Source organism: Barbus barbus (genome assembly GCF_936440315.1).
Source record: "Barbus barbus genome assembly, chromosome: 49".
Classification (NCBI taxonomy): Eukaryota; Metazoa; Chordata; class Actinopteri; order Cypriniformes; family Cyprinidae; genus Barbus; species Barbus barbus.
Window position 1 is genome coordinate 12,428,148 of NC_136727.1, and position 27,534 is coordinate 12,455,681.

The 27,534-nt window shown below is 37.8% G+C and overlaps 1 protein-coding gene across 1 annotated transcript in view; it reads left to right on the forward strand.

Moving 5' to 3' along the window:
* The window catches only part of LOC306867365 (SH2 domain-containing adapter protein F-like), a 35,200-nt gene extending 7,867 nt beyond the window's left edge, over positions 1-27,333 (forward strand). The window contains exons 4-7 of the mRNA XM_079412975.1: positions 4,824-5,036; positions 19,079-19,244; positions 20,048-20,167; positions 26,394-27,333. Of these exons, the coding sequence (XP_079269101.1) occupies positions 4,824-5,036; positions 19,079-19,244; positions 20,048-20,167; positions 26,394-26,580 (686 nt within the window). The 3' untranslated portion in view covers positions 26,581-27,333. The remainder of the gene's footprint in view (positions 1-4,823; positions 5,037-19,078; positions 19,245-20,047; positions 20,168-26,393) is intronic.
* The last annotated feature ends 201 nt before the right edge of the window (positions 27,334-27,534 follow it).

Genomic DNA, 27,534 nt, shown 5'->3' on the forward strand with positions numbered 1-27,534 from the left:
CGTATTCTGGATAGCACTGCTGGAATTAGCCGGATCGGAGGAAAGCCATACAAACTGGTTCTTGGCCATTCGTGGGCTAGAGCAGGGGTCTCCATCCTTTTTTACACAGCGGACTGGTTACGGTTTGAAAAAAATATTGTGGACCTGGGGGGGGGGGGGGGGGGGATTGTTGTTGTTGTGAATGGTCTTTAAAACAAGCCGATTCATGTTGAAGTATATTCGTCTCTTGTCTCTTGAGAATATGCGCTATTAATGCAGCGTTAGAAAACTCCATCAGTTTTTTTTTTTAACTTTCACTTTCTGTATGACTGAAGTTAAGACATTCACTGGCATAACTATTGCGCAAAGTTTGCACATTGCTGTTGTTATATCCATTGGCTCGCCTTCATGGTTTAAAACAGAAGTATTTCCAGTATTGCGACATAACTGCAACCCCCATGCATATGTATCTTAAACGCAGGGATGCATGAAAGAGGAATCAAAACGGTATGCCACGCTGTCTGAAACGCATCTCTATGCTTGTGCGCGCTGTACTGGCACACACCCGAAGCGCGCACAAGCATAGAGACGTGTTTCAGACAGCACGGCATACCGATTTGATCAAATGCGATACGTTTAAGCCCTAATAGCCTATATGACAGATCATTTACTAATTTATTTACTAATTTAACATGAAATCGTCAAATTGCTACTCTATATCAATCGCATACAACGAAAATACAGAATAATTAGAAAAATTATTTGCGCACAATAAATAACAGCGCGTCATATCTATTCACATTTTGCCCCGAACATTCTCGTGACCCGGTAGAAATTCTTCCACGGCCCGGTAGTGGGTCGAGACCCGGTGGTTGGGGACCTCTGGGCTAGAGCATCTAGTCACAGGGGTGATGGGGGGGATATGGAGAACCATAGCGGGCAATGTGTAGTCATGCTCGACGCGAATAAGTCCGCTTCTGCTACCCAAAACACTCGCCAAATGCAGCTCACCGTTTGTGGGTGCAGCCTCCATTTCCCTTCCTCCAGGCTCTGTCTCGAGAGCATGTCCGCTCCAAAGTTCAGGCGCCCCGGAACGTGAACCGCTCTGATCAACAGAAACCTGTCCTGAGTCCACAGAAGGACCTTCTTCGCCAGCCTGCATAACGGGCGAGAGCGTAATCTTCCTTGGTGATTCAAATAAGACACAACCGTTATGTTGTCCATCCTGACTAACACATGACAGCCGTTCAGCAGTCTTGAAACAAGGAGAGCTAGAAAGACTGCTAGCAGTTCCAATTTGTTTATGTGCCACCCTCGCTGTGCCTCTGTCCATGTTCCGTGGGCTGGACGTCCTTGACAAACAACCCCCCAACCTGTCAATGACACGTCCGTCGTGACAGTTTCGCGGCGAAAACAGGCCCCCAATCGAACTCCTCCTCGGAAAAACTTGGACGGCGTCCAGGTCTTTAACATGAGAACACACCTCCGTGTCCCTGAAATCGTTCTATGCGGATGACAACGGGTAGAAATACCTTGGCTTTTTGTCCACCATTGAAATGGGCGCATGTGAAGTAAGCCTAGACGGATTACAGGGGACGCTGTCGCCATTAAACCAAATCTTACCGTCACTGTACAACCTGCTTTGAAGTGGCGAAGGCATGATATGAATGACTGTATGCGCGGGGGAGACAATCGTGCCCTCATTGCGCGAGAATCCAGATCTATCCCTAAAAAGGTTATCCGTTGGCAAGGGATCAGAACACTCTTTTAGATATTTGTGCGTAAGCCCAGGTTGCTTAGATGATTTAGCATGAGATCTCGATAAGCGCGTGCTTGAGTTTGTGATTGTGCTAATATCAGCCAATTGTCCAGGTAATTTAGCACACAAACACCCTGGAGCCGCAACGGGGCCAGAAGTGCGTCTATGCATTTCGTGAAGTTTCATGGAGCCAGGGCTAACCCAAAAGGAAGGACACTGTATTGATACGCTTTGCCCTCTAAAGCGAATCTGAGGAACTTCCTGTGTCTCTTGATGATCTGAATATGAAAGTATGCATCCTCCAGAGGGGTGTACTTCTTCTATAGCCCCTTTCCTCAGCAGAGATGACACCTCTTGGTGTGAAGTAGCGTGTGGCACGCAGGTATACTACATTTACGCATGCGTAAGGCGGTGCAAAGCACTATTTGGCCAATAGGATGGGCGGGATGGTACAGGGCTTCAGACATTCGTCACACCAAAGGGTGTTCCCATACGGTGACGTCACCGCAGCATTGAAGTGAGCTATGAGAGGGAACAAGATGTTTTTTTAAAAGTTTACCCAATTTTAACTTGTGTGTCATCTTATTAGGGTATTGTGTCGTGCAAGATGCTGCAAAAGTTGTGAGCACAGTAGTGTATATATAGTTACATAGAAAACAATGAGAAGGCATCGCAGTGAAATATAAATACGAGCTCTGTGTGAACAACCACTTAGACAGTAGCTGTCTATGTAGACAAACTGCTAGGTTTTGGAACACAGCTGAAATGTGATGTGTTCCCTAGATATTTTCAGGGAATTGTGTTGTATTTTCTCGCCGTAGGACCCCAGCGTCTACTTTAATTTCTCCTCAGATCGGTCTTGCCTTCAAGGCAGCCTCATTTAATTTTCAATCCATCTCTACAGGTTAATCTCTTCTCTCACTCTCCATCAATTCTCAGGTACAGGGGAATCTAGCAGCCCCTCTCCCGCGCGTCACAAATGCTTAACAAACACACACTCCCGTAGCACACTCCCGTTTGCCTTTCTCATGTTACTGTACGCCTGCCTGATTTCTTCTCCATCCTGCTTTCTTTTTCTTTGTCTTTCTTTCTTTCTTTCTCACTCACTCACTCACTCACTCACTCACTCACTCACTCACTCACTCACTCACACACACACAAGTGACTAATTCATGGATGTCTTTGTAAATTAGCGTTTAGGGATGAAAAGATTAAAGGAATGTTCAGATTTGTCAACAACATTTGTGTTCTTTTACATGTAAATAGTGTTTACTGTACAGTAATAGTGTGATGCTGTACAGTGTTATTTTGGATCATTGATAAACCTTTGTTTAAAAAATATTTAGAATGTCTTTTTTTTTTTTGCATTTTAGTTTGAAGGTAAAGTTTTATTAGTTTCGTTGTGTTTTTAGTGTATATTTTTTTTTGCATTTTAGTTTGAAGGTAAAGTTTTATTAGTTTCGTTGTGTTTTTAGTGTATATTTTTTTTTGCATTTTAGTTTGAAGGTAAAGTTTTATTAGTTTCGTTGTGTTTTTAGTGTATTTTTTTTTTTTAAGTTTTAGTTTAGTTATTTTTTTCAAAATTTATTTTTTATTATAACATAAATTGTTTTAAAATTATTTTAGTTTTCGTTAACGATAGTAACCCTGATTCTGCACTTCACTTGTAGCATTTAAAATGATTGGATTTTGTTATTAGTGTTTTAGGTTTAATTTATTTAAACAGAATATTTTAGAATTTTAATATCAGTTATCAGATAAATAATTATCGGTTTATCGGTATTGGCCAGAATTGTATTGGTATCAGCCGGAATTTTAATACCACTGTCTCGCTAGTTCACTCTGATTCAAGTCAAAAGTTTAGCAAGCAAACTTGAGACAAAATAAAAAACATGATATTCCTAAAAACATTTTGTAGTTGCAGTTCTTTTCATAAAGGCTTTTAACCGACTGTTATTTTTGAAGGTCATTCAGACATCCTGTTGTTTGGTGCTTGTCATTCGAGAGGTATGATAATGGAAATGAAAATGCCCATCAGGAGAGATGAGACCCCAGTCTTTGAGATTGGACTGGGTCTGCGCACCCGCGCACACTCGCATCTCTCTCTCTCTCTTTGTTAAGCCCTCCCGTATGAAGCCAGCATGCTGTGCAAACACAATTTGTCTCTCCTTCAGATTAATACCCCGCCACTCTTCACCAGACATTTTCATAATTAATGTGGCCCAGGCGAGGGAGCCCAGGTGTGGAGCCCAGGGAACATATCGATTTATTGTTGTCTTGATTTAACAGCGTGGCCTGTCTCACACCGTTTTAATGAACACATGCCGCAATGAAACTTCTAGAAGATGCCTGAATCTGCTTTCAAACCCAACTGTTATGACAATAATCTTACAAAGCCAGACGTTGGACTATCAACACAAAGTCTGGTTCACTTTGCAACTTATTCTGACCACGAACTGCACTTGGACAGGCCATGTGACTGACATACAATGTGAATGACCACAGTTTTGTTTAAAGAAATAGTACCCCCCAAAATTAAACTTTTATTAATTTACTCGCTGTCAGGACAACCAAAATTTATTATTTTTTTTTCCATTGGAACAGATTTGGAAAAATGTAGCTTTACATCACTTGCTCACCAATGGATCCTGTACAGTGAATGGGTGCCGTTAGAATTGAGAGTCCAAACAGCTGATGAACACATCACCGTAATCCACAAGTAACTCCAGTCATCAATTAACATCTTGTGAAGCAAAAGCTGTGGGTTTGTGAGAAACAAATCCATCAAGAAGTTTTTAACTTCACAGATTAAGCATGGTGATTGAGTTGTTACTTGAAAACCTCCAGATTTTTGCCTCACAATATGTTAATTAATGGACTGGAGTGGTGTTGATTACTTGTGGATTATTGTGATGTTTTTATCAGCTGTTTGCACCCATTTACTGTAAGTGGATTCATTGGTGAGCAAGTCATGTAATGCTAAACTTCTCCAAATCTGTTCTGATGAAAAACAAACTCATCTACATTTTGGATGGCTTTATAACATTTCTTTTGGGAAAGTTTATAACGGGTTTGTTTGTTGCAGAGCTGCAGAGGAGAGCTGGTGGTGGAGCAGGAGGCTGGGGGAGAGGGGAGGTCCAGCTCTATGACACCCCATATGAGGAACGCGTCCCAGGACAGCCGGATCTGCCTGAGGAGGGGAGGGAGAGCAGGCTGCCGCAGGACGATGAGAGGCCTGCTGACGAATACGACCAACCGTGGGAGTGGAAGAAGGAACACATCTCCAAGGCTTTTGCAGGTAAATCGACTAGTTGTTATTCTTCAGACTTCCAAGTTTTTCATTAAAAGTTATCATTCAATTTCTAATTTTACCATTCATTACGGATTGTGAAATTATATAGTGCTTTTTTAAAATTCATTTACCTTACTTATGTTCTTTTAAATTACATTTTAAATAAAATATGCATAGTTATGTTAATTTTAAAATGTAAAAAAATGAGTTTTAATAAAGTAAAAGTTTAATGAAGCTAATAAAAAAATAAAAGAAAATATTCCCCCACAGTGACATCCAAAAGATTTGTTTAAACAGTAGATTTAGGTAAAGGATTATTTTACATTTTTAAGTAAAAATTCAATTTAAATAAATATTTTATTTAATGTTTAAATGTAATTTATTAATAAAAATAATTTTAAAAACAATCAATAAAAAAATATATAAAATTTATGTGAAAATTAATTGTGCGCAGCATGTCCTAATAAACAAAACTAATAAATAAAAATGAGAGAGAATTAACATAAATAATTTAAAATAAAGTAATAAGAACTATTCATTAATAATGAATGCATATTCATTCATTGGTTTGTTCATTCATTCATTTTTTTTGTAACAGTGAGATTAAGGTAAGTGTTTTTTAAATGACATTTCTAAAAAAATTAATGTATTTAGAAAAAAAAGCTTAAAAGTAAATTAATGTAGTAGGCCTTTTTTTTTTTGAAAAAAGAAGAAATTATCAGAAATTACTAAATATATGGATGGCATGTCTCCACAGCACCATCCAATGGATTTATTCAACATAACTGCAAAATTTGAGGTGAAGGATTCAGTGGGAAAGTATTTTTCATTATTGCCTGCTGCAGAAAAAGGCGCAAAGGAAAATCAATCTGATTAAATCGTTGAATATCGTATTTCACTTGCAAACACGCTACATGATGGGAGTAAAATGGTTGCGAATTCTGTTTCATGTTATACCACTGATCTGAGGCCAGTTTTATAGATCTCTGGATAATGATTTAATGTGTTTTGGAAACCGAAGCCTTGAATGGCAATTAGGAACCACTGAAGAAACAATACAGCCTGTAGGAATCAATTCTTCTTACTTAATTGTGTTCTTTGGTATATTTTGGTTTAGGTCATTTAGTAGTTTTGGTTTTTGGTGGCAGAGGGACGTGAAAAGCGCTCCATATGGATGTTATTGGATCCAGTGAATGTGGCCCTGTGTGTGCGCGTGTTTTGCAGAACTCACGGGCAGTAGATGAAAGCAGTGCCGTGGGGCCAATCCGGTTTAATTGAGCTGTATCTCTGCGTCAGGGGTCAAGGTGACACTGGAATAAATCATCCCCCGCCTGGCTCACCACGCACACCTCCAACACACAAACACACACTTTTTTTTCCATTAATTAAGGCCTTTCTCAGCATGTCTGAGCTTCAGTACAGCAGAAGCAGTGGTCAGCAGTGCCATGCTTGAGCACAGCACTTCCCAACATCGAAACAGCAATGGTTTACTGCTGCAGAAGCACTCTGTATTTTTAGCTGAGAGACAGAAAGTGAGCGCAAGGGGCCCGTGGTATCTGCTGATGTGACGACCTGCTTTTGTGGCACAGAAATAAAGAAAATATTTAATAAATGCTTTGATAGCATATACATTTGAATAACTGAATAATGAAAAATACATATAAATAATGAAAAATGAAATAAATTGACACATTAAAATAATTTAAGAAATATTTAAAAGTAAATTAATAATGCATTCATTTAGTTAATCATTCTGTGGGCCGCTTGTCTCTACTGTGACTTCTTATTTTAGTTTTTAATTACACTTTTTAAATAAATTACAATTAATAAATAATTAAAAAGATTAAAATATCAAATAAAATGTACAAAATGAAATTTAAAATGAACTAAATTAATGAATGCATTCATTCCTTCTCCAGAAGGCCATATAATGGGTTCGCTTGTAACTGCAAGATTTGTGTGAGGGGTTCAACCGAAACACATTTTTCGATGGCACAAATGAAAGTACTTGAATATCGTATTTTAATTGAAAATGTGCCATTTTGCAAGAAAAATGGGTTACATATACTACTGATTTGAGGCCAGTTTTATAGATGACTGGATAATGAATTAAACCAGTGTTTTTGAAATGGCGGTCTTTAAGACCAACTAGTCAACTAATTGTCCAATATTTGTACTTCTGGACATTTTTTTAGTAGCTGCACAGCTCCAACACTGAATAACGATGCTGAAAGCACTTGTGTGTGTTGGTGCGTGTGAAGAGATTTGTGTGCAGAGATGGGGTGATGGTGAGGAGGGGGCTATAGCCTTGCTAGTGGAGGGCCGCAATCAGTCACACACTGACACCTCCGCTCTCCTTCAACCTCCCTCCCTCTCTCACCCTTTCAGCTCTGACAAGTTTGTCCTCCAGCAGTGCTGACACACTCGGGCTAATAAACCACCGCAGGGGTGCAGGGGCATCTCCATCCACCACCTCCGCCATCTACACCTCCAGCAGTGGTGATTATCACTCTCAGGGGAGAACGGAGTGAAAAAGACGACTGGACTGAGAGCGGGATGAGCTGAGGGGGACAGAGAGACAGAAGGACACATTAAAGCATCTTTAGCACATATACAGCCATTTTCAATTTGAGAAATGGTCTGTGATTGGACCCTTTAAAAACCTTCAGCCAATCAGATGCTCAATTACTATAGGTGAAACATTAATTGTATTATTTTATTTGCCAAAGTGAAAGCCAAATTCTAAGGGGCGTTTACGCAACCTCATATTTTGTAAGTGTTTTGGTAGCCTGAAAACGCAAACTTTTGAAAATGACACCATTATCATCTCCACACAATTAAATTACAAAAATGTAAATTTGTGAAAATGGTGACGTCATGCGCGCGCTTTTTACGTGTTTGCATAGTGTTTGTTTACTGAGTGTAATCGCCAACTACTGGCCTTGCATGTAAAATACAGCTTTTTAAGTTGTTTTCGCAGATCTGTGTGAACAGGGATCATTTTGACATTGTTGTCTGTACATGAAAAACACAGAGAGAACTTTTACGTTTTTAGCACATCGTTGTTGTTTTAAACGTACCCTAAAGCAGCTTCACATGTATTCTTCACAAAAAGGCAATCCCAGAATGCATTTAAAAAAAATGCTACTTTTTTTTTTTTTTTACCCCCCCGAGCAGTGTTGGGGTAATGCATTACAAGTAACGCGAGTTACGTAATCAGATTAATTTTTCAAAGTTACTTTTTCAAATAAGTAATGCAAGTTGCTTTGTTTTCCCATTTATTGACTGTCGTGTGCGCCATGTAAATATGATGGATAGTGTAGCTCTAGACCGAATGCGAACATGCATTTACTCAAATAGAAATACAAACTTAGAATATGATGCAAACCTGTAATTAAATACGTTAAATTACACAAATATCCTTTATTTTATTATTGCTGAAGAGTGAACTTTCTTCTGTCCTATTTTTCGTCCAACCTAGAATGGCAGCACAGCAGAAAGGTTTGTTTTGTGCATGAATTTACATTTCCGTCAGCTTGAGAGAATGAAAAGGCTTTTGCATTTGCCAAAAATAGAAAAATTTTGTATTAAAGACAAATGAGCAATCCCAGCCCAGATGAGAAAAAGTAACGCAAATGTAACGTAACTCATTACTTTCCATAAAAAGTATGCAATTATTTACTTTTTTAGGGAGTAACACAATATTGTAATGCAATACTTTTAAAAGTAACTTTTCCCAACTTTGCCCCCAAGCCAGTTAACAGCAAACCTGCCTTGGTTGATTTCATTGATCAACTCAATAATGCAGTCACCTGCCAAGAAAAGATTTGACTTTCGTGTATTGTTAAAAAAAAAACATGCATTTACAATTGCGACAAATGGTAATGCTCTTTACCAAGATGTGCTACCAAAGGCATGCAAATGTTGTAGGCAAAAAGATGTAGTTTGCACTGAACTGGTTTTAGGGAAAAATCACATGAAAAAATCCATCTAAAATGGTGAGTTGAGAGAAATGTTGACTATATGGTTATTTTTTGCTTCGTAATAAGTATTTGAACTGAATTAAAAACGGACTATTTTATCCAAAATATATGATATTTAAGATAAAGTATTGTGTTATTAGCTTAGCAACATGCTAATATAACATTTTTTACTTGTTTAGTTTCAATATTTTTTATATTTTATAGCCTACGAAGAGTGTTAATCACTTATGAAGTTATGCTTCAGTTAGCATACTACTGTGTAAGATGTCAAAGCAGCTTGCGTGAGCAAATTAACATATGACCACTATGTCAGTACCTCTATTGAATTCTATACACATGAATTCGCACTGGTCAGCATGAAAGATGTGATTGTGTGACACAATAGCCACGAACGTGCGATATTCGTCTGTCACGTCTTCTGCACAAGTTTAAAACTCAAACTCAAGTGGGACATTTGAATGACGCGTTGCCGTGCAAGCCAGTCAGTGAAGAACTTGACATGTCTGCATGTGCCCTCTTCCATTTTCTGATACAACCAATGTATTTTTTTTTAACCACGAGTAATCTGGAGCGATTTCACATTCAGAGAGGCTAGCCAATGAGAATGGTATTCATTAGCATATGGTCTTAAAGATACAGAAGCAAAACGTAACACAATTGGCCCTCTGGAAATATTTTCCCAGCTGTTTGTGCTAGTTTTTGGTATGATCGCTCAGTGTAATTTTGTATAAAACATGTCCCAAACTCCTTTGCTTGTGTATTGACATTTCTTGACAACAGATACTTTTGTTTACGTGATGGTGGTGCTGTTGCTCAAAGAGGCTAACTAATAAGAATAGTACTTATTAGCATATAGCCTTAAAGGTATAGTAGCAAAATGTATTAACGTAAATGTCCCTGAGGGGAAAATATTTTCATTTGTTTTTGTTTTTCCTAATGGCAGTACTGTTACTCATTTTACATTCAAAGAGGTAAGCCAATCATTATAGTGGGTCATTACCATATAGTCTTAAAGGTATAGTAGCACAAACTAACATGTCCCTCAGGTAAAAAAATTAAATTTCACAGTTGTTTGCAATACTTTTTAGCACAATGTTTCAGTGTTATGTCGTATAAAACATATCCCAGACTCCTTTGCTTGTACGTTGACATGCCTTCACAACAGATGGTTTAGTTTTATTTGCATTTCAGCTCCATTTTCCGTCTCAGTTCGGTTGTTAAAAGTGTGACTATGAGGGTAAAATCTTGGCTCCAGTCCAGTGAGCCTTAATTAGGCCATTGCAAAGCTGTCACTATCCACTCAATTACCACAATCACTTAAGCCACATGGCCGCCCGGCACGTCCCTCAAGCCTCTCTGCACTCATTACCACGCTAATCAACCACAGAGATGCATTCAGCAACACGCCACCGACTGTAGATCATTGAGTCACACTGGTAGAGGATGTGAACACTGGTGTAGCTGTCCGTCATTTTGTCCATCAAGGCTTGTATGTGTTCTTGACTTGGTTTTAGGGCTTAAAGGAGTCACAGAATAAAGGATTGTGTAAAGTGGACATGTAATAGACTAGACATATAATAGACAAAGTGCCATTGGATCACTTGTGTGGAGGATTTGGTTTGGCTGCAAGGGCTGCTGAGGGAACATGGTTGGTGTGAATGAAATGGAGAGAGAAAGTGGTGGCTCGCGTGTCCCGGGTCTGTCAAGCGGCTGTAAGCAAGCCCGGGGGAAGTGAGAATGGCTCCTATATCAATTTATTTCCCTCTCTTTCTCTCTTTTGCTCTTTTGTGAAGGTAATGAAAAGGCATGTCCTGGTAATTCGCTGTCTCGCGCAAATACACTGAGGCAGGAGAGAGAAGGATGCATGCGGGGGGAGGGGGGGGAATGGAAAAGGGAATATCATCTCACTTACGAGGAAAAATGAAAGTGCGAGAGGAAAGAGGGCGGTAAGTGGTTTACAGAAGATAAAAAGCTCAGACAGCGGAGCGTAAAAGGATGAATGTAATGAAAGGGGAGAAATGGGATTTTTTTTTTTAGTACTGTTTTCCGGTAATTACAAGAACAATAAGTGAGGTAAATAGCATGTTAACTTTATTTCTCATTGTGACCATTAATACGGTCTCTGTGCGATAAATATAAATCGAATTTTCCCAGTTTTCTCATTTACTAGATTTATGTGATGTACAAAATATTTATTCACAATGACTTGGTGACGAGGTAAAATTAATCAATGCTGTAAATGTTGCGATACAGTGAGGTCAATAAGTATTTGATCACCCTGTGATTTTGCAAGTTCTCTTACTTAGAAATCATGGAGGGGTCTACAATTTTCAGCATAGGTGCATTTCCACTGTGAGAGACAGAATCCAAAAATAAAAATCCGGAAATCACATTGTATGATTTTTTTTAACAATTTATTTGTGAATTACTGTGTCAAATAAGTATGTAAGTAAACCTCCCCTTGCTGGGGTGCGTCGAAAGAGATGATCTTGTATCGACAGTAGCCAGAGATATTGTCAAAAACATCAATTATTGGCAATATTAAGAGGATTTGGAATTTCCAATTAATGTAGGCCTGTTACATTCGTATTTTTATTTGGCCTATTATTATTATGAAGTTACTTTTATTATTAAATTAAAAGTAGGCTACAATTAATTTGCCCCGCAATAATTAACGCATAACTGACGCGCTGCAAGGATAAGATTAGGCTAGATTTACTCAATTAAAATGTTTTTAAAAAGTTTTTAAAAAAAAAGGTCTATTAGGCTATACGCTACCTACAATGAATTATAGTCCTATAATTAAAATATTAACACTGCAGTCATCAATAAAAAGCTTTTATTTCAAGCACCGTCTTTCAAAAACAACCAGTTTAACACGAAATACGTTTCTTTTTGGTTTTTTTCTTCAGTATGTACGGGCCACAAAAGAAATATAAAGGAAATAAATGAAAACCGCTATAGGCTATACCGTTATCAGCATGTTGAAGTAGATTCGGCTCTAGTCTTCTCTGAGAGAATATGCGGTGTCAGATGTCGAAAGCTCAGTCTTTCTGCTTATATTGAGTGAGATTAAGATGGTCACCGGCATAAATCTTGCGCTATGTGTGTGTATGTATATGTATATATGTAAATATATACATATATACAATGTTATTTATATATGTATGTATGTGTATATATATAAATAACAGAAATTAATATTTTCTTACATATTAAACTGTTTATATATTTATATTTTTATAAAAGAAAAAAAATCAAATATTCTATCTATCTATCTTGCATAATGATATATTTATTAATATGAAAATAAAGGATGGATGGATGGATGAATGTGTACGTAGACAAGAATTATTAAATATTCTTGTTACTTTTGTGTAGAGCAATAAAAGAGAAATATATATTGAATATATTGTAAAATGACAGCAAAATATTCAAATTTAGCAATATCTCAGTCTTAATTGTCACATTAGCAGTAAAAATCTGTGCATGTTAGCTGCCATGTTAATTGAATCCAGACACTAAGAAAAAAAGCCTCTAGATGAGGCTTTACAGCTCACATAAAATGCTACCAAAGCATAACGCGCATTAAGAATTAGTTTGCACCTTTGGTAATAACATCTATTGTGTAAATTGAGACTTAATCACAGTTTTGCAGTGATGTAATATCGTTTCTTTTTATTGCATGCTCAAATGAGGCTTTCATTATTCCAGAAGGGCTCTCGCGCTTAGAGTAATCTGCCGTCTCTGCACATTTCTAGCCAGAGACGCATGTCTCTATAGCCTTGTGCTTTAGTAGTAATGATGTACGAATGCTGTGGCCATCTGTCCCAGCGTGATGTAGTGTAGCCCAGAGATGACCTTTGTGGCGAGTGGTTGGCGCTCTTCAGGGTGGGTTTTTTTTTTTTTTTTGCAGGCCTGCTAACAGGCACTGAAGCGTTGCCCTTTGTCAGTCTGACTGGGTCTGACAGGCATGCTGGAATCGCAGGAGTGATGGGACAGTTAATGTAGAGCATTACAGTCATACAGTGAAGGGCTGGGAACGTCTTGAGCCAGTGTTTGATGGTTGTGTACCTGTAGGTCTATAGAATTAGAGAACATGGTATGTAAATCTCTGTCTCTGTATATATCTATTAGGCACTGACCAAACTGCCCTTATACCATCAAGTATAAAAAAAAAAAAAGAGAAGTTTTTGTTTGGTACCAAATTTCGATACTTAAGGGGTTAATCTTGTCCACACTACGTGACTAAACACGTTACGTGACCATCATGCTACATAAGAAGTTTTGTAAGATTTGTACTACACTTTTACTCAAAACTCACTTCAAACCACCATTGAGTATTTGTAATACAGGGCTCGCAAAATTTCTAAATCCCTGGTAGCCCTTCGGGCAGGTACTCTTCAGATTTTGGTAGCCCGAAAATTAATTTAACTAGCCCAAATAAAATAAAGGCCATAAATGTCAATCAAAAGCATTTTCAATACACAAATATCAACGAATATTAAGGAAAGAGTTTTATTTTACTATTATCATGGTATCTGCAGAATTCTTGATCTATTTAAGGCAATTTGAAATACCATTTAACGTATTTAAAACGGTCTAAGGCCTTAAACTCTTCAATTTAGTTGCATCAAATTTAAGGACGCGTGGGAGCAATGTTCCCTCTAATTTTTTTTATTGTTGAGCAAAACTTTTCTCTTTTGGGCGGACATTTCGGTCACCTGAGCAAAAGCATTCTTTATACCAGACCTGTACAGCACGCACACAAAAAAAGTGTGTAACTTTTAATTTGAATGTGCTACTTATATTTGATTTGACCCTTGATGTAACTGAATGTATATTTTAGGTGACCTGAGAAAACATTTTTACTGAACAATACACTGCAGTTCAAAAGTTTGGATCAATAAAGTTTTTTAAAGAAGTTTCTTTTGCTCATCAAGGCTGTATCTATATGATAAAAAATACTGAATATTATTTCACAAAATAATATTGTGAAATATTATTGCAATTTAAAATAATTGTTTTCTATTTTAATATACTTTAAAATGTAATTAATTCCTGTGAAGCAAAGCAGTATTTTCAGAGTCACATGATCCTTTAGAAGTCATTCTAATATGCTGATTTTTAATCAATGTGTTTTATACTGTATTTTTTGGGACCTGTGATATTTTAAAAAATAATAAAAAGTTAAAAAGAACAGTGTTTAGTCAAAATAGAGATTTTGTTACAATATAAACTATTCAAAAGTTTGGGGTCAGAAATTATTCTTTCTTTTTTAAAGATACTTCAAAAAAGTTTAAAGAAAGTTAAACTTTATTCAGCAAGGATGTGTTAAATGGATAAAATTGATTTACTATTTTACTACTTTACTATTTTGAATAAATGCTGTTCTTTTAAACTTTTTATTAATCAAAGAATCAAAGAAAAAAAGTAACAGGTTCCAAATAAATATGAAGCAGCACAACAGTTTCAACACTGATAATAAATCAGCATATTAGAAAGATTTCTGAAGGATCATGGGACGCTGAAGACTGGAGGAATGATGCTGAAAATACAGCTTTGAACACAGGAATAAATACTATTTTATAGAATAGGTATTAAAATAGGAAACCAATATTAGAAATTGCAATAATATTTCACTATATCACTATTTTTTCTGTATTTTTTAAATGAATACAGCCTTGATGAGCAATAGACTCAAAGTCAAAGACTCAAAAACAAGGTCAATTATTTATCAGGTTTATAATATAGCCCTAACATAACATATTATCAAAACAAACTATTTAAACTGATAGAATAGAATACAAACTGAAGCAAAACTTAAGCTGAGATCTGTAATTTAAATATAAAAAACGTGAACGTATGAATTCTTCTATATCTGTCTAAACATAGTCATGAAGTACAGTTTGTACAATACTCTTGTGTGTGACTGTACATGTTTCAGAGTTTTGTTACCCATCCTCCGCTATTTCCAGCACTTAATCAATACATGAGGACGTTTTATTTCACATGTCATTGCGTTTGTGTTGTCTCTCTTGTTGAGCGCACCACAACCATTGAAGTATTCAGTTTCTACAGCGACTCATTTGGTGCATATCGTTCTCTTTCTATGAAACCGGTTCTAACTCTGTCGTGACATCAGCTCTGTAGCGGTTTGCCCGAACCATTGCTATTCTTTCCCTTTTACTGCGGCATTCAATCAAATGGCTTCCAAACTCATTTTTGTGTGCGCGAGGCACATTATTTCTTCTGCGCGGCCGCGGTGGAAGAAGAGCGTGCTCAGCTTAGAGGGAACACTGCATGCGAGCCCTGTATTTAAGGTAGCCCGTCGGGCAGGGCAGTGATACATTTTGGTAGCCCGACTGGAAAACACAATAGCCCCGGGACGTTGGGCTAGCGATTTTGCGAGCCCTGTAATACCTTCTGATTGCGATCAAATGTGTGTTTTGGCCGTATAATGTTGCTGAAATATGCTATTTGTAGCCTTTTGTATTAAGCTAATCGCTATACCGGCTTACAATTTCTCATGCAAACATCCTGTTATGAAAATAGGCATGAAAATCACATGCAAATCATATACTGTCGTAATAATGTATTTATTAGCTTCATGTTTCATCCATAGAAATGTTTTCCTGGGTTTCTTATGTACCCTACAAAACTGAAAACAGAAGTGTAATGGATTTTCATAAGTGTAAAAATATCAACAAGCTGAAAAAAAAAAAAGAAAGTTTAGAGATGTGTAATGTAATCTGGTTAAAACAGATTTCCTAAAATTGGTATCGGAAAAAGTATCGTTCAGGAACCCATATCGAAGTCAAGGTATCGGTATCGAATTTTTGAAAAATACCTAGCTCTACATTTGAAATAAATTTAAACTCTCAATGAAATTATAAATGTTTTAAATGTTTAAAGATAAAATTGATTTTATATATATAAATATATATAAAATACACTTACATATATGTGGATTGTGTGTTAAATTGCAAAAATATAATTATATTTTTAATTTATTTTCATTTTGTGTGTATTTGTATGTATATTTTCTTTTACATATTTAAATATATATTTGAAATGTTTTTGTAATTTTACAGCTTATAGTTTAATAGCATATTTTAGTTTCCATAATTTTTATATTATAAATTGTTGTATATTTTTATTTATTAAACGCACCATTTTTACATTAATATACATATACAAAAAATACATGGTTTCATTTATTTTATTTTAATTTGAGTTTTTAGATTTTAATTTTTCTTTTCTCGCTATATAGGCTAGTTGTAACAACATTTTAAATTTCAATTGTTTTTTTAAATTATTATTATTATTATTATTATTACAAATGTATTATTAATAGCATATTCCCAGATTTTTATATTTATATTATTTTGTATTTATATTTTATATATGATGATTATTCAGTAATATATAGAGAGAGCGAGAGAGTCAAGAGGTGTGTAGTATAGCTCATCTGCATGGTTGGTCACTTCAGTTGGTTCATTAAGAATTACACTGGATTATTTGTGAAATCATATGCATTATTGGTGGAATTAGGCAGATTATTTACAGGGTTTGCCGGGTTTGAAGGAGGATTAGCAGGTCCACTCTCTGATTCTAGTTCTCCAGATGGGACCATTGTACCGCACCAGGCATCAATAATGCACGGGGAGCGGGGCGAAAGAGTCTGTGACATTCTGTCTTCAATAATTCACCAGTCAGCGGGGGATGTATGGGCCCGTCTGTTTCTTTTTCCAAACATCACCCCGTCGTGTTCTTTTCGAGAGGGCGCGATGAAGGGGGTGGAGGTGTCGGATGGTGGTCTGTTTATAAAGATGTCACATCTCCCCTTTGGCCTATTCTTCATCTTGTAATCCTGTTTGAGAGTGTGATGTGCTTTTATGCGTTACAAAGCACCCCGTGCAAGTGTGTGACTTGGAATTGAGATGAATGGGATGCACAAATGTGGAATTTTTGGACCGATAATTTTACTTTTTAAAGTTTAACCATTCTAACTATCTGAATAGGTAGTTAATTAAAAAAAACGATTCCTAAAATAATCTGAGAATAAGATGAATTTTGGACTTTTGTTGTTTAGTGGAACATCAATTTAGTTCTTCATGGAATTCGGTACATATTCTGAAAGTATTGGAATTCAAAAGCAGAAAAATGTGCATCTCTAGCTTTAATACATTGCAATGGCTCTTGTTTGAGTGTGTATATGTGTGTTGGTAATGAGATTTATGGGATTGAGATGGTAATTAGATGTTGAGTCAGCTCTCACATTGCATTTCCTGCCTGATAAGCAATGCGTGAAGAGTGACATCGGTGGATTATCTCTTTTCTCAGTTATCTCTGTTTCTCACCATTTTCTCTCTGTCTTTCACTGTCTGCATTATTCTCTCGCTCTTCGCTGACATAGATATGAAAGATCTGACCGATTTGCCGTGGCCTCCTCCGGTCGGACAGCTGGAGGAGGAGCCCATCTGTGGCGAGCAAGGTGAACTTTGACCCCTCCTCCCCAATGCTGCCCCTCCAGTGTCCTGTATCTGTCGAGCTCGCTGAGTCACTGTTTTGCTGGAAATCTCCCGTTTGCTTCCCATTTGATTTAAATCTCTCCCACTCATGCTGCTCTCATCACAGCATCATTAAGGTGCTGAAAACTTGAGCATCCCTAGTTTTCACACTTGGTTTGATACTTGAGTTTGATTCCACCACTCCTCTGGATCCACAGGTCTTTTTTCACATTGTTGTTTGGCTCTGAACCCTGGTATGTTTGTGTTTATAAACTTGCCACCTCAATTTCCTACAACCCTCTTGTTTTGTTACTCCTTGCTGTTTTGGTTTGGACTCCTCCTGCTCTGCAAAACAAGTATTGTTAACTGTTCTAACTAGGCATGATGTGACACACATAAATACATTTTATGTTGCAGCCTGATACTAAAATTGTTTAAAAAAAAATTCTCAATCTACACTCCATACCTCATAATGACAAAGTGAAAACTGAATTTTAGAAATTGTATCAAGGTACAGATCTGAGGAAGGCTACAAAAAGGTTTCTGCTGCACTGAAGGTTCCATAATTCTCAAATGGAAGAAGTTTGGCACAACCAGGGGCAGGGACTGGGAGACTGGTCAGGGTTGAGGGCAAGCTGAATGGAGCAAAGTACAGAGATGTCCTCAATGAAAACCTGTTCCACAGTGCTCAGGACCTCAGACTGGGCTTATGGTTCATCTTCCAACATGACAATGACCGTAAGTACACAGCCAAGGCAACACATGAGTGGCTTAGGGACAACTCTGTGAATGTCCTAGAGTGGCCCAGCCAGAGCCCTGACTTGAACCCTATCGAACATCTCTGGAGAGAACTGAAAATGGCTGTCCACCAACGGTCCCCATCCAACCTGACCGAGCTTGAGAGGATTTGCAAAGAAGAATGGCAGAAAATCCCCCAATCCAGGTGTGCAAAGCTTGTTGCGTCATACCCAAAAAGACAAGAGGCTCTAATTGCTGCCAACGGTGCTTCAACTAAGTACTGAGTAAGGGGTCTGAATACTTACGTAAATGTGATATTTCAGTTTTTTCTTTTTAATAAATTTTGACATTTCTAAAATTCTCAAGTCAAGTCAAGCGGCATTCTGTTTTCACTTTGTCATTATGAGGTACGGCGTGTAGATTAATGAGAAAAAAAACTGAATTTCAACAATTGCATCAGGTTGCAACACAATTGAATGAAGTGAATGGGGTCTGAATACTTTCTGAATGCACTGTATCAGATGCCTAATATCAGATGTATGAAACAGGCTTTTCAACCAATGACATTTCCCGATAGGTGGCGCAACTCCGTGCAACAAGACAGAAACCAATTTGTCAACTGCATTCACATTATGCCACAAACCATTCATCATGGGAGCCCTAAATCTGAGATTGTCATGAACGAGTTTTATTGTTTTTGTCATGTCATTCCTGGTTATTACGCAATGTTATAAAACTGACAAACTTTTTCAATCACTTTTCTACTGCTGTTTGACATTGAATTAAGTCATTTTCTCTCACTGTGCCCATGCAGTGCAGTTTGAGGGTGCTGAGTGGGACCGTTCCTGTTGTCCCACAGAGCGCCTGAGGTGTTCCAGGCCTCCACCGACCACAGGCAGCATGAAGTTGCGCAAGCCCAGCGAACCTCATTCAATGATCGGCGAGAGAGTGGATCCCACCCTGCCCCTAGAGAAACAAGTGTACGTCCAAAACGCACCACAAACCATTAGAGGTTTGAAGAAAAAATTAAGAGTGGAACAGAGACAGCCAAGCTAAAAATGCCGCAATTAGAATGCTATCCCATAATACATCTTGTGGCCGCTATATTGAAATTTTGTCATCCGTTTACTCACCCTCATGTCATTCCAAACCTGAATCTATGTACTTTCCTCTGTGGAAGATATTTAGAAGAATGTTGCAATGTTACAGTGAAAGTCAATGGGGTCCAAAACATCAACACATTTTTTTTTCTTTTGGTTTCCACAGAGAAAATAAAAAGTTATACAGGTTTGGAACGAATGGTGACAATTAGCATTTTTGACGTTTTCAAGGCACTTGATTGTCTCAGTGTGACATCTCGCGCCTGTGGGAAAGTCAACCTTGTGTGTTATGGTTTTATGAGAATATGATTTATGGGGGTGGTGTGCTTGGTTGGGCCATTAGAAAGCGCAGTCAAGTGCGTCAGAAAATTTGCTGCAAATTAGTCAGCTGTTGAGGATACAGAATTCCCCAGACACATCAGACAGCAGCTGGGGTCTCACAGGGAAACATGCCACGACAGTCACGAATACACACGCTCACTCGCAAAATATTTACAGGTGTCATATTCAACATATTTGAAGTATGACTAAACAGAAAATGTTCCCAAGAAAAATAAATCAACTATCCTCTTCGATACTTAGAATTAAATGAGCTATTTTTGTTACTGTACCTTTAAGACTTCTATATGTTAATGACTTCTGTTATGATTTGCTGACCTCTTTGCATGCATACTGTCTTTCAGATGGTATCATGGCGCTCTCTCGCGCTCAGAGGCCGAGTCTCTACTGACCCTCTGTAAGGAGTGCAGTTATTTGGTACGAAACAGCGAGACCAGTCGCTTGGACTACTCTCTCTCTCTGAGGTACAGCACTGCACCTCTTCCTCCAACAGCCATAGCAACATTTTATTTCTCCGTTCCCTCCATTACCGTTAAATGAAGTGAGCAAATCTCATCCCCATTACCCCATTTCAGCTAATTGCTTTGTGTTTTGCTTCATTTGTGTCTAGTTGTCTGTATCTTAGTTGTTTTTGTTCTTCATTCTTACCTAAATTTTTTTTCACCCCTCAGTAGAGTTCATCTTTTCAAAGAAAATAATAAAAAAAAGAAAATATTGCTAATATAATGTTTTTAATTTTGTGCATTTCACATATATATATATATGTATATGTATATGTGTGTATATATATGTATATGTGTGTATATATGTATATATATATAAATTAAAGATAAATATATAAGCATTTATTTCTTTAATTTTGTATAATTAATATTTTCAATATATATTTTTTACATTTGTTTACTACCTTACATTTATTTCTTAAAATTATAAATATAATAAAATTATATTTTTCAATTGTATATTCTATAAATATACTGTACATTATAATATATAATGTTACTATATTAAATGTAATTATATTGTGCATTTTACATATCTGTATTTTACATTTATTTCAGTTTATATTTTTTATAATATATAAATTATTTAATTGAGTATTTTATAGATGTATAGCTTACATTAAGTTCCTTCATTTTTATATATATATATATATATTTTTAATCATATTGTGCATTGTATATATGTATATCTTACATCTATTTCCTTAATTTTATATAATATAATGTTATATTAATTGCAATTAACTGTAATTATATTGTGCATTTTATACATCTGTACATTTATTTCCATTTATTTAATATATTTTTTATTTTGTGTACTTTGTAGATGTATATCTTACATTAAGTTACTTTTACTAGTTTTTATATAGCATAATATAATGTTTTACATGTTTTATTAATATAATAAATAATTATTGAACATCTTGTGTGTATGTGTGTAATAATAAAATATATATTGTTTACTTCTTACATATACCTTACATTTCCTTAATTTTTATAATTTATATTCCCACACTTTTTATTGAAATAGTCACATCAGTCTCAAGTTTGTATTTTAAGCATTTTTAATTGTTTTAAACAACAACTATGGTAATACAGTAAAAACATTACATTAACATTATAACATTTTATGTGATATATTTAATGTGTTACTATTAATGGTTGTTTTGCTATTAATAATTGCCTGTTTTAGCCACCACAACAATATGGAGACTTACCTGCTGTCATGTGACATTTTGTAGTCAGTGTATTACAGTATTACATAAATAATCGATTTGATTTCACTGTTTGATCTCATATTTCAACATTTGCTCTTCTATTGTTTACTGTGTTATAATTCTGAACATTTTCTTATAATTGTGTTTTTGATTTAATTTTCTCCCTTGCCTCCATGGACAAAACGGCCCCGTCTCATTTGCACACTGATGTGCTTTTCGATAGGCTATCAGCTCGAGCGATAGTGCTTATCTGGTCAAATCTCGCAGCTCTAATTACCGCCTTGATCCAGAACCCCTGATCCCCCTCCTCTTTCTTCTTTTATTCTCCCCGAGCTGTAATCAGGCAGGTGAACAGCTCTTCAGTTCACAAAGCTTCTCCTGGCGGCGTTAATGAATATGAATGACCTGCAGAAAGCCTTAGGCACACCTGAACACACTCAGTAATCACACACACCTAGTATTGCATGCACACTTTATAAGTCACAGGCAAAAACACTCCAGAACACGTTCAGTAACATGCCGAGACTTTGTTCATGATTTTTACAAGCCCGATTCAAAACGCATTCGTACGACAACAGTGGGAATGAATGAACGGCACTGTCTGATGTCATATCGTGGGCCGTCTACAGCCTCAGAGGCCTGATCCAAATCACAGTGACAGCGGCTCAACATGGAGAGCTTTGAACGAGCCACCATTGAGATTCACAGGCTTTATTCTGAGCCCAGATTTTTCTGTAAGTGACTCTGTTCGTCACGTACCTGGTAGATAATACCTTGTTGAAGACGACGTGCTCCTTGAACATGTTAAGTCTTGAATTTTAACGCGCTGCTTGATTTGGAAAGGGGTGAGAATGATGTTCTCAGCCTCCATGCGTTTTCATTCACACTAAGGTGAATGGTTTATATAGTACAGTATGACAGCTTCAAACTAACAATTGACTTCCTGTTTCTATACATAGAAATCCAGCCTTTTGGGCTGAGCCATCTTAAAGGGGAGGTTGAGAATAATATTCACACCGGGCTGTGCTTAAGTTATGATATTCTTTTACACCATCACTCAGATTGTCCTAGTTATCGCCGGTAATCTTTTGTTCACCGCTGACCCAAATACCAGATTCACAACCGCACCTAGGGATCAGTTATATTAAAGCTGTTGAGTCATGATAAAATGATTGGAATTTATCTGTGGTTAGTTTGCTGTCATCTGTATTGCAGGTCTATATTTAAAAAAAAGTTTTTGGGTGTAAACATTTGTTTGATTTTCAGCCATATTTAATTTAACCTGTTTTATAAAATGCACACAGTTTTTTTCCGTTTAGTTTTGTGTGTTGTGCTTGTTTTTGAAAATACTTTTAAAAATACTACAGTACTGGCATTGTATTGTAGTATAAAAAAAAAACAACTTGTATTACCAATACCAATACTTATTGGGTGAGGTAACCTTGGTGTTTTTTAATAGAACAGAGTAAAGTATTTTTATTTTATTGTGGGGAAGCATTTTTCCAGGTTTATCATTTCACAGAACAAAGGTTTTTATTTTTTTATTATTATTTTTTATAATTTTAAGCGTTTTGTTCAGGCTTACAGAGTACAGTTATGGTAAAACTTTAGCATGAGGACCAATTCTCACTATTAACTAGCTGCTTATTAGCCTACCGATTATTAACATATTGGCTGTTTTAGTACTTATAAAACACACATTCTGCATGACCATATTCTACATCCCTAATCCTACCTAAACTCAACTAATTAATTTAACTACCTTACTAACTGTTAATAAGCAGCAAATTAGGAGTTTGAAGCAAAAAGTCATAGTTAAGGTTTGTTAATGGTGAGAATTGAACCTTAAAATATAGAACTTTATATTGAACCTTAGAATAACACAACTAAGATGGCGCCGCTGATGGCGAGCCGGAGCGCTCATGAAGCTCAGACAGCGCGGATTTCGAACGGCGTTGCCTAGCATCCCTCTGGTGAATCTCTGCTCTCTACCCAACAAAACGGATGAACTCCTCCTGCTCTCCCGGACAAACAAGGATTTTTCGAACTCTGCTGGCCTGTGTTTCACAGAAACCTGGCTAAATGGCGACTTACCAGACAGCGTGATTCATCTGCCTAATTTCCAGCTGATCAGAGCAGATCGGGACGTGGAATCAACGGGGAAATCGCGCGGCGGGACGTGCTTTTACATCAATGAGAGGTGGTGTACAGATGTAATGGTGTTAAAATGTGCTGTTTCAGATCTAGAAACGCTCTTCATTAACTGCAAGCCGTTCTATTCGCCGCAGGAGTTCTGCTCGTTCATTCTCGTGAGTGTTTGCATTCCACCGCAAGCGCACGTGAGCACAGCTTTACAGAAACTCGCTGATATGATCACAGAGAGTGAGCAACAACACCCGGACTCTGTTTTAATCATTCTCGGGGGGTTTAATATAGCAAATCTCTCCCGTGAACCGCCAAAATACAGACAGCACAGCACATGTCCCACCAGAGACAGTAATATATTGGATCGCTGTTACACAGCGATAAAGAACAAATATCACTCTGTTCCACGGGCAGCTTTAGGACTCTCTGATCACTGTTTGATTCATCTTATTCCGACCTACAGGCAGAAACTTAAATCTGCAAAGCCTGTATTAAGATCTGTTAAAAGATGGACTAATGAAACGGAGCGGGATTTTCAAGCCTGTTTCTCTCTCACTGATTGGTCTGTTTTTGAAGCCGCTGCCATCGATCTGGACGAGCTCACAGAGACTGTAACATCTTTTATCAGTTTCTGTGAGGATATGTGCATTCCTAACAGGATTCATCTAACCTACAACAATGACAAACCATGGTTCACTGCAAAACTCCAACAGCTCCATCAGGCCAAAGAAGATGCTTACAGAAAGGGGGATAAAGTCTTGTACAAACAGGCCAAATACACACTGGAAAAGGAGATAAGAATGGCAAAGAGGAATTATTCTGACAAGCTAAGGAAAACATTTTCTTCCAGTGATCCTGCTTCAGTGTGGAAAGGTATGAAAGATATCACCAGTTACAAGACACCATCCCCCAGCACTCTGGAGAATCAACACCTGGCAGATGACTTGAACGAGTTCTATTGTCGTTTTGAAAAATCACACCACACCTGCCCTGAACACCTCCCCACACAACCATTAACACCTCCAGCAACCCTCCTCTCCCCCACACCTACAATTCAAATCAGCGAAGATGATGTGTGCCAGGTCTTCAGAAAGAACAAAAGAAGGAAAGCACCAGGCCCAGACGGTGTGTCACCAGCCTACCTAAAAATCTGTGCTGATCAGCTGGCCCCCATCTTCACACAGATCTTCAATAGATCACTGGAGCTGTGTGAAGTCCCCTCATGCTTCAAACGATCCACCATCATCCCCGTTGCAAAGAAACCCCAAATTACTGGACTTAATGACTACAGACCTGTGGCTCTAACGTCTGTAGCCATGAAATAATTTGAAAGACTGGTTTTGGCTCATCTGAAGGACATCACTTGACCCTTACTGGACCCCCTGCAGTTTGCCTACAGAGCAAACAGATCTGTGGATGATGCAGTCAATATGGGACTGCATTATGTTCTGCAGTATCTGGACAGACCAGGGACTTATGTGAGGATCCTGTTTGTGGACTTCAGCTCCGCTTTTAACACCATCACGGAAACCCTTCAGAATAAACTAACCCAGCTCTCCGTCCCCACCTCTGTCTGTCAGTGGATCAACCGCTTCCTGACAGACAGACAGCAGTTAGTAAAGCTTGGTAAATTCACATCCAGCACTCGTACCATCAGCACTGGAGCTCCTCAGGGCTGCGTACTCTCCCCCCTCTACAACAACGACTGCACATCTAAAGACCCCTCTGTCAAGCTCCTGAAATTTGCAGACGACACCACACTGATCGGCCTCATCCAGGACGGTGACGAGTCTGCTTACAGACAGGAGGTTAAGGAGCTGGCTGTATGATGCTGTCTTAATGCTCAAAACTGTGGAGATGATCGTGGACTTCAGGTGAAATCCCCTCGCTCTCCCCCCACTCACAGCACTGTGACTGCAGTGGAGTCATTCAGATTCCTGAATGATTCCTGTCATTCAGGCCCAGCAGAGGTTGTACTTTCTTTGCCAGCTGAGGAAGTTCAACCTGCCACAGGAGCTGCCGAAACGGTTCTACTCCGCCATCATTGAATCCATCCTCTGCACTTCAATAACTGTCTGGATCAGCTCAGCTACCAAATCTGACCTCAGAAGACTACGGAGGGTAGTCCGGACTGCTGAGCGAATCATTGGCACAACCCTCCCCACTCTCCAAGAGCTGTACTTATCCAGAGTGAGCAAAAGAGCTGGTAAAATCACTCTGGACTCCTCACATCCAGCACACTCCCTCTTTGAACTGTTACAGTCTGGTCGACGCTACAGAGCTCTGAGCACCAGAACGACCAGACACAGGAACAGTTTCTTCCCTCAGGCAATCCATCTCATGAACACTCAACAATAAACGTGGAACACAACTATAATACATTATCCATTCACCACACTCAATTATTTTATTTTTATTTTCTCATTTCTAATTTGCACATACTTGACCTGTACATACATAGTTGTCTATATTATATATTGTGTTTTTGCTGCTTTGTACACTGCCTATTTGTATATTATTCTTTTATTATCTGTGTCCTGTCCTGCTGCTGTCTTTCTGTTGCACTGTGGAGCTTCTGTCACTACAACAAATTCCCTGTACGTGTAAACATACTTGGCCAATAAAGCTCATTCTGATTCTTAAAATAAAGTGTGACCACAGTTGTTTTTTTATTGTATTTGGGGGGAAGCATTTATTTGATTTCCAGGCATAATTCATTTGTGAGTTTTACAGAAGAGATTAAAATTTGTTTTGTTTTGTGGAAAGCTCATTTTGTTGCCCAACATGCCTGAAGATTAATGGCAGTGTTGCATGTTCTTTTTCAGGAGCTGCCAGGGATTCATGCACATGAAGTTCAGCCAGTCCAAAGATGGCTGCTATATCCTGGGCCAGAACAGCCCTCCATTCGACACCATCCCTGAAGTGGTCCAGTATTACACCACACACAAACTCCCCATCAAAGGAGCTGAACACTTGTCTTTGCTCTTCCCTGTGCTAGTTCAGACTCTCTGATTGGTCAGAGCAAAGCAGTCCTCAGTGCTATGGGAGGAAACATACAGCCAAGGGATATGTCGTTGGAAATGAAGAGTTCAACACAATCAGCAACAACGTACACAAACTTTTTGGTCCCTCGTGTTTTTAATTGTACAACAGCATCTGGTTGAGGACATCAACTTCTAAAATGGACATGTCAGATCAAATTATAGTTATTTCTGTTCACATGCTATTTCACGTTCTTTTTAATAACACTTTTCCATCTCACCGAATGACCCTCCTGTGAACCATACCAGACTGGTGGCAGCGAGACCTGTTGCTTGTCTTCAGTCAGTGTTATTCTCCACTGGGACGGTGGATGAGCCGCCCTAATGTTTATTAATCGATTAGCAGCCTCTTAGGATGAGCAGATGGGCCTCTTTATTGTTATAGCTGCTGTAAAAGACACTTAAACATGGATGTTTATGACTATCCGCTCTTTAAAGTTTGTAAAGCCTTTTGGTTGTAGTAAAGGCCCTTGAGACCACACAAACGTTTGGTCTTCTCAAGACCGTAGTCCTCAGAAAGCCCTTTTAATTCTTACATTGTCTTTGTTAGACTTTGTCACTGTGGCTGGTCGAAAAATCAATGACGTGATGTTTGAATCGTGATCATTTGCGGAGATGTTCCTGTAATTGGTATGTTAGGTCACCGATACAGTAAAATGCTGAAAAGGTGTTTCTGTAGCTGCTGTTTTAAACTGATTTACATGTGTTCTATAATAAACTTTCTAAAAAGAGTACTAGTTGTTAACAACTGTTACTTCAAACTGCATTTCATGTCAGTTGCTGACAATTTGAGACTATTTTTATGCTTTTCATCAAAAAATAATCTTGTGTTTCCAAATGGTTGCTAGTAGGTTCTGAATGGATGATAGGATGTTCTAGGCAGTTGCTAAAGTGTTCTGCGTGGTTGGCTGGTTAGGGGAGTTAT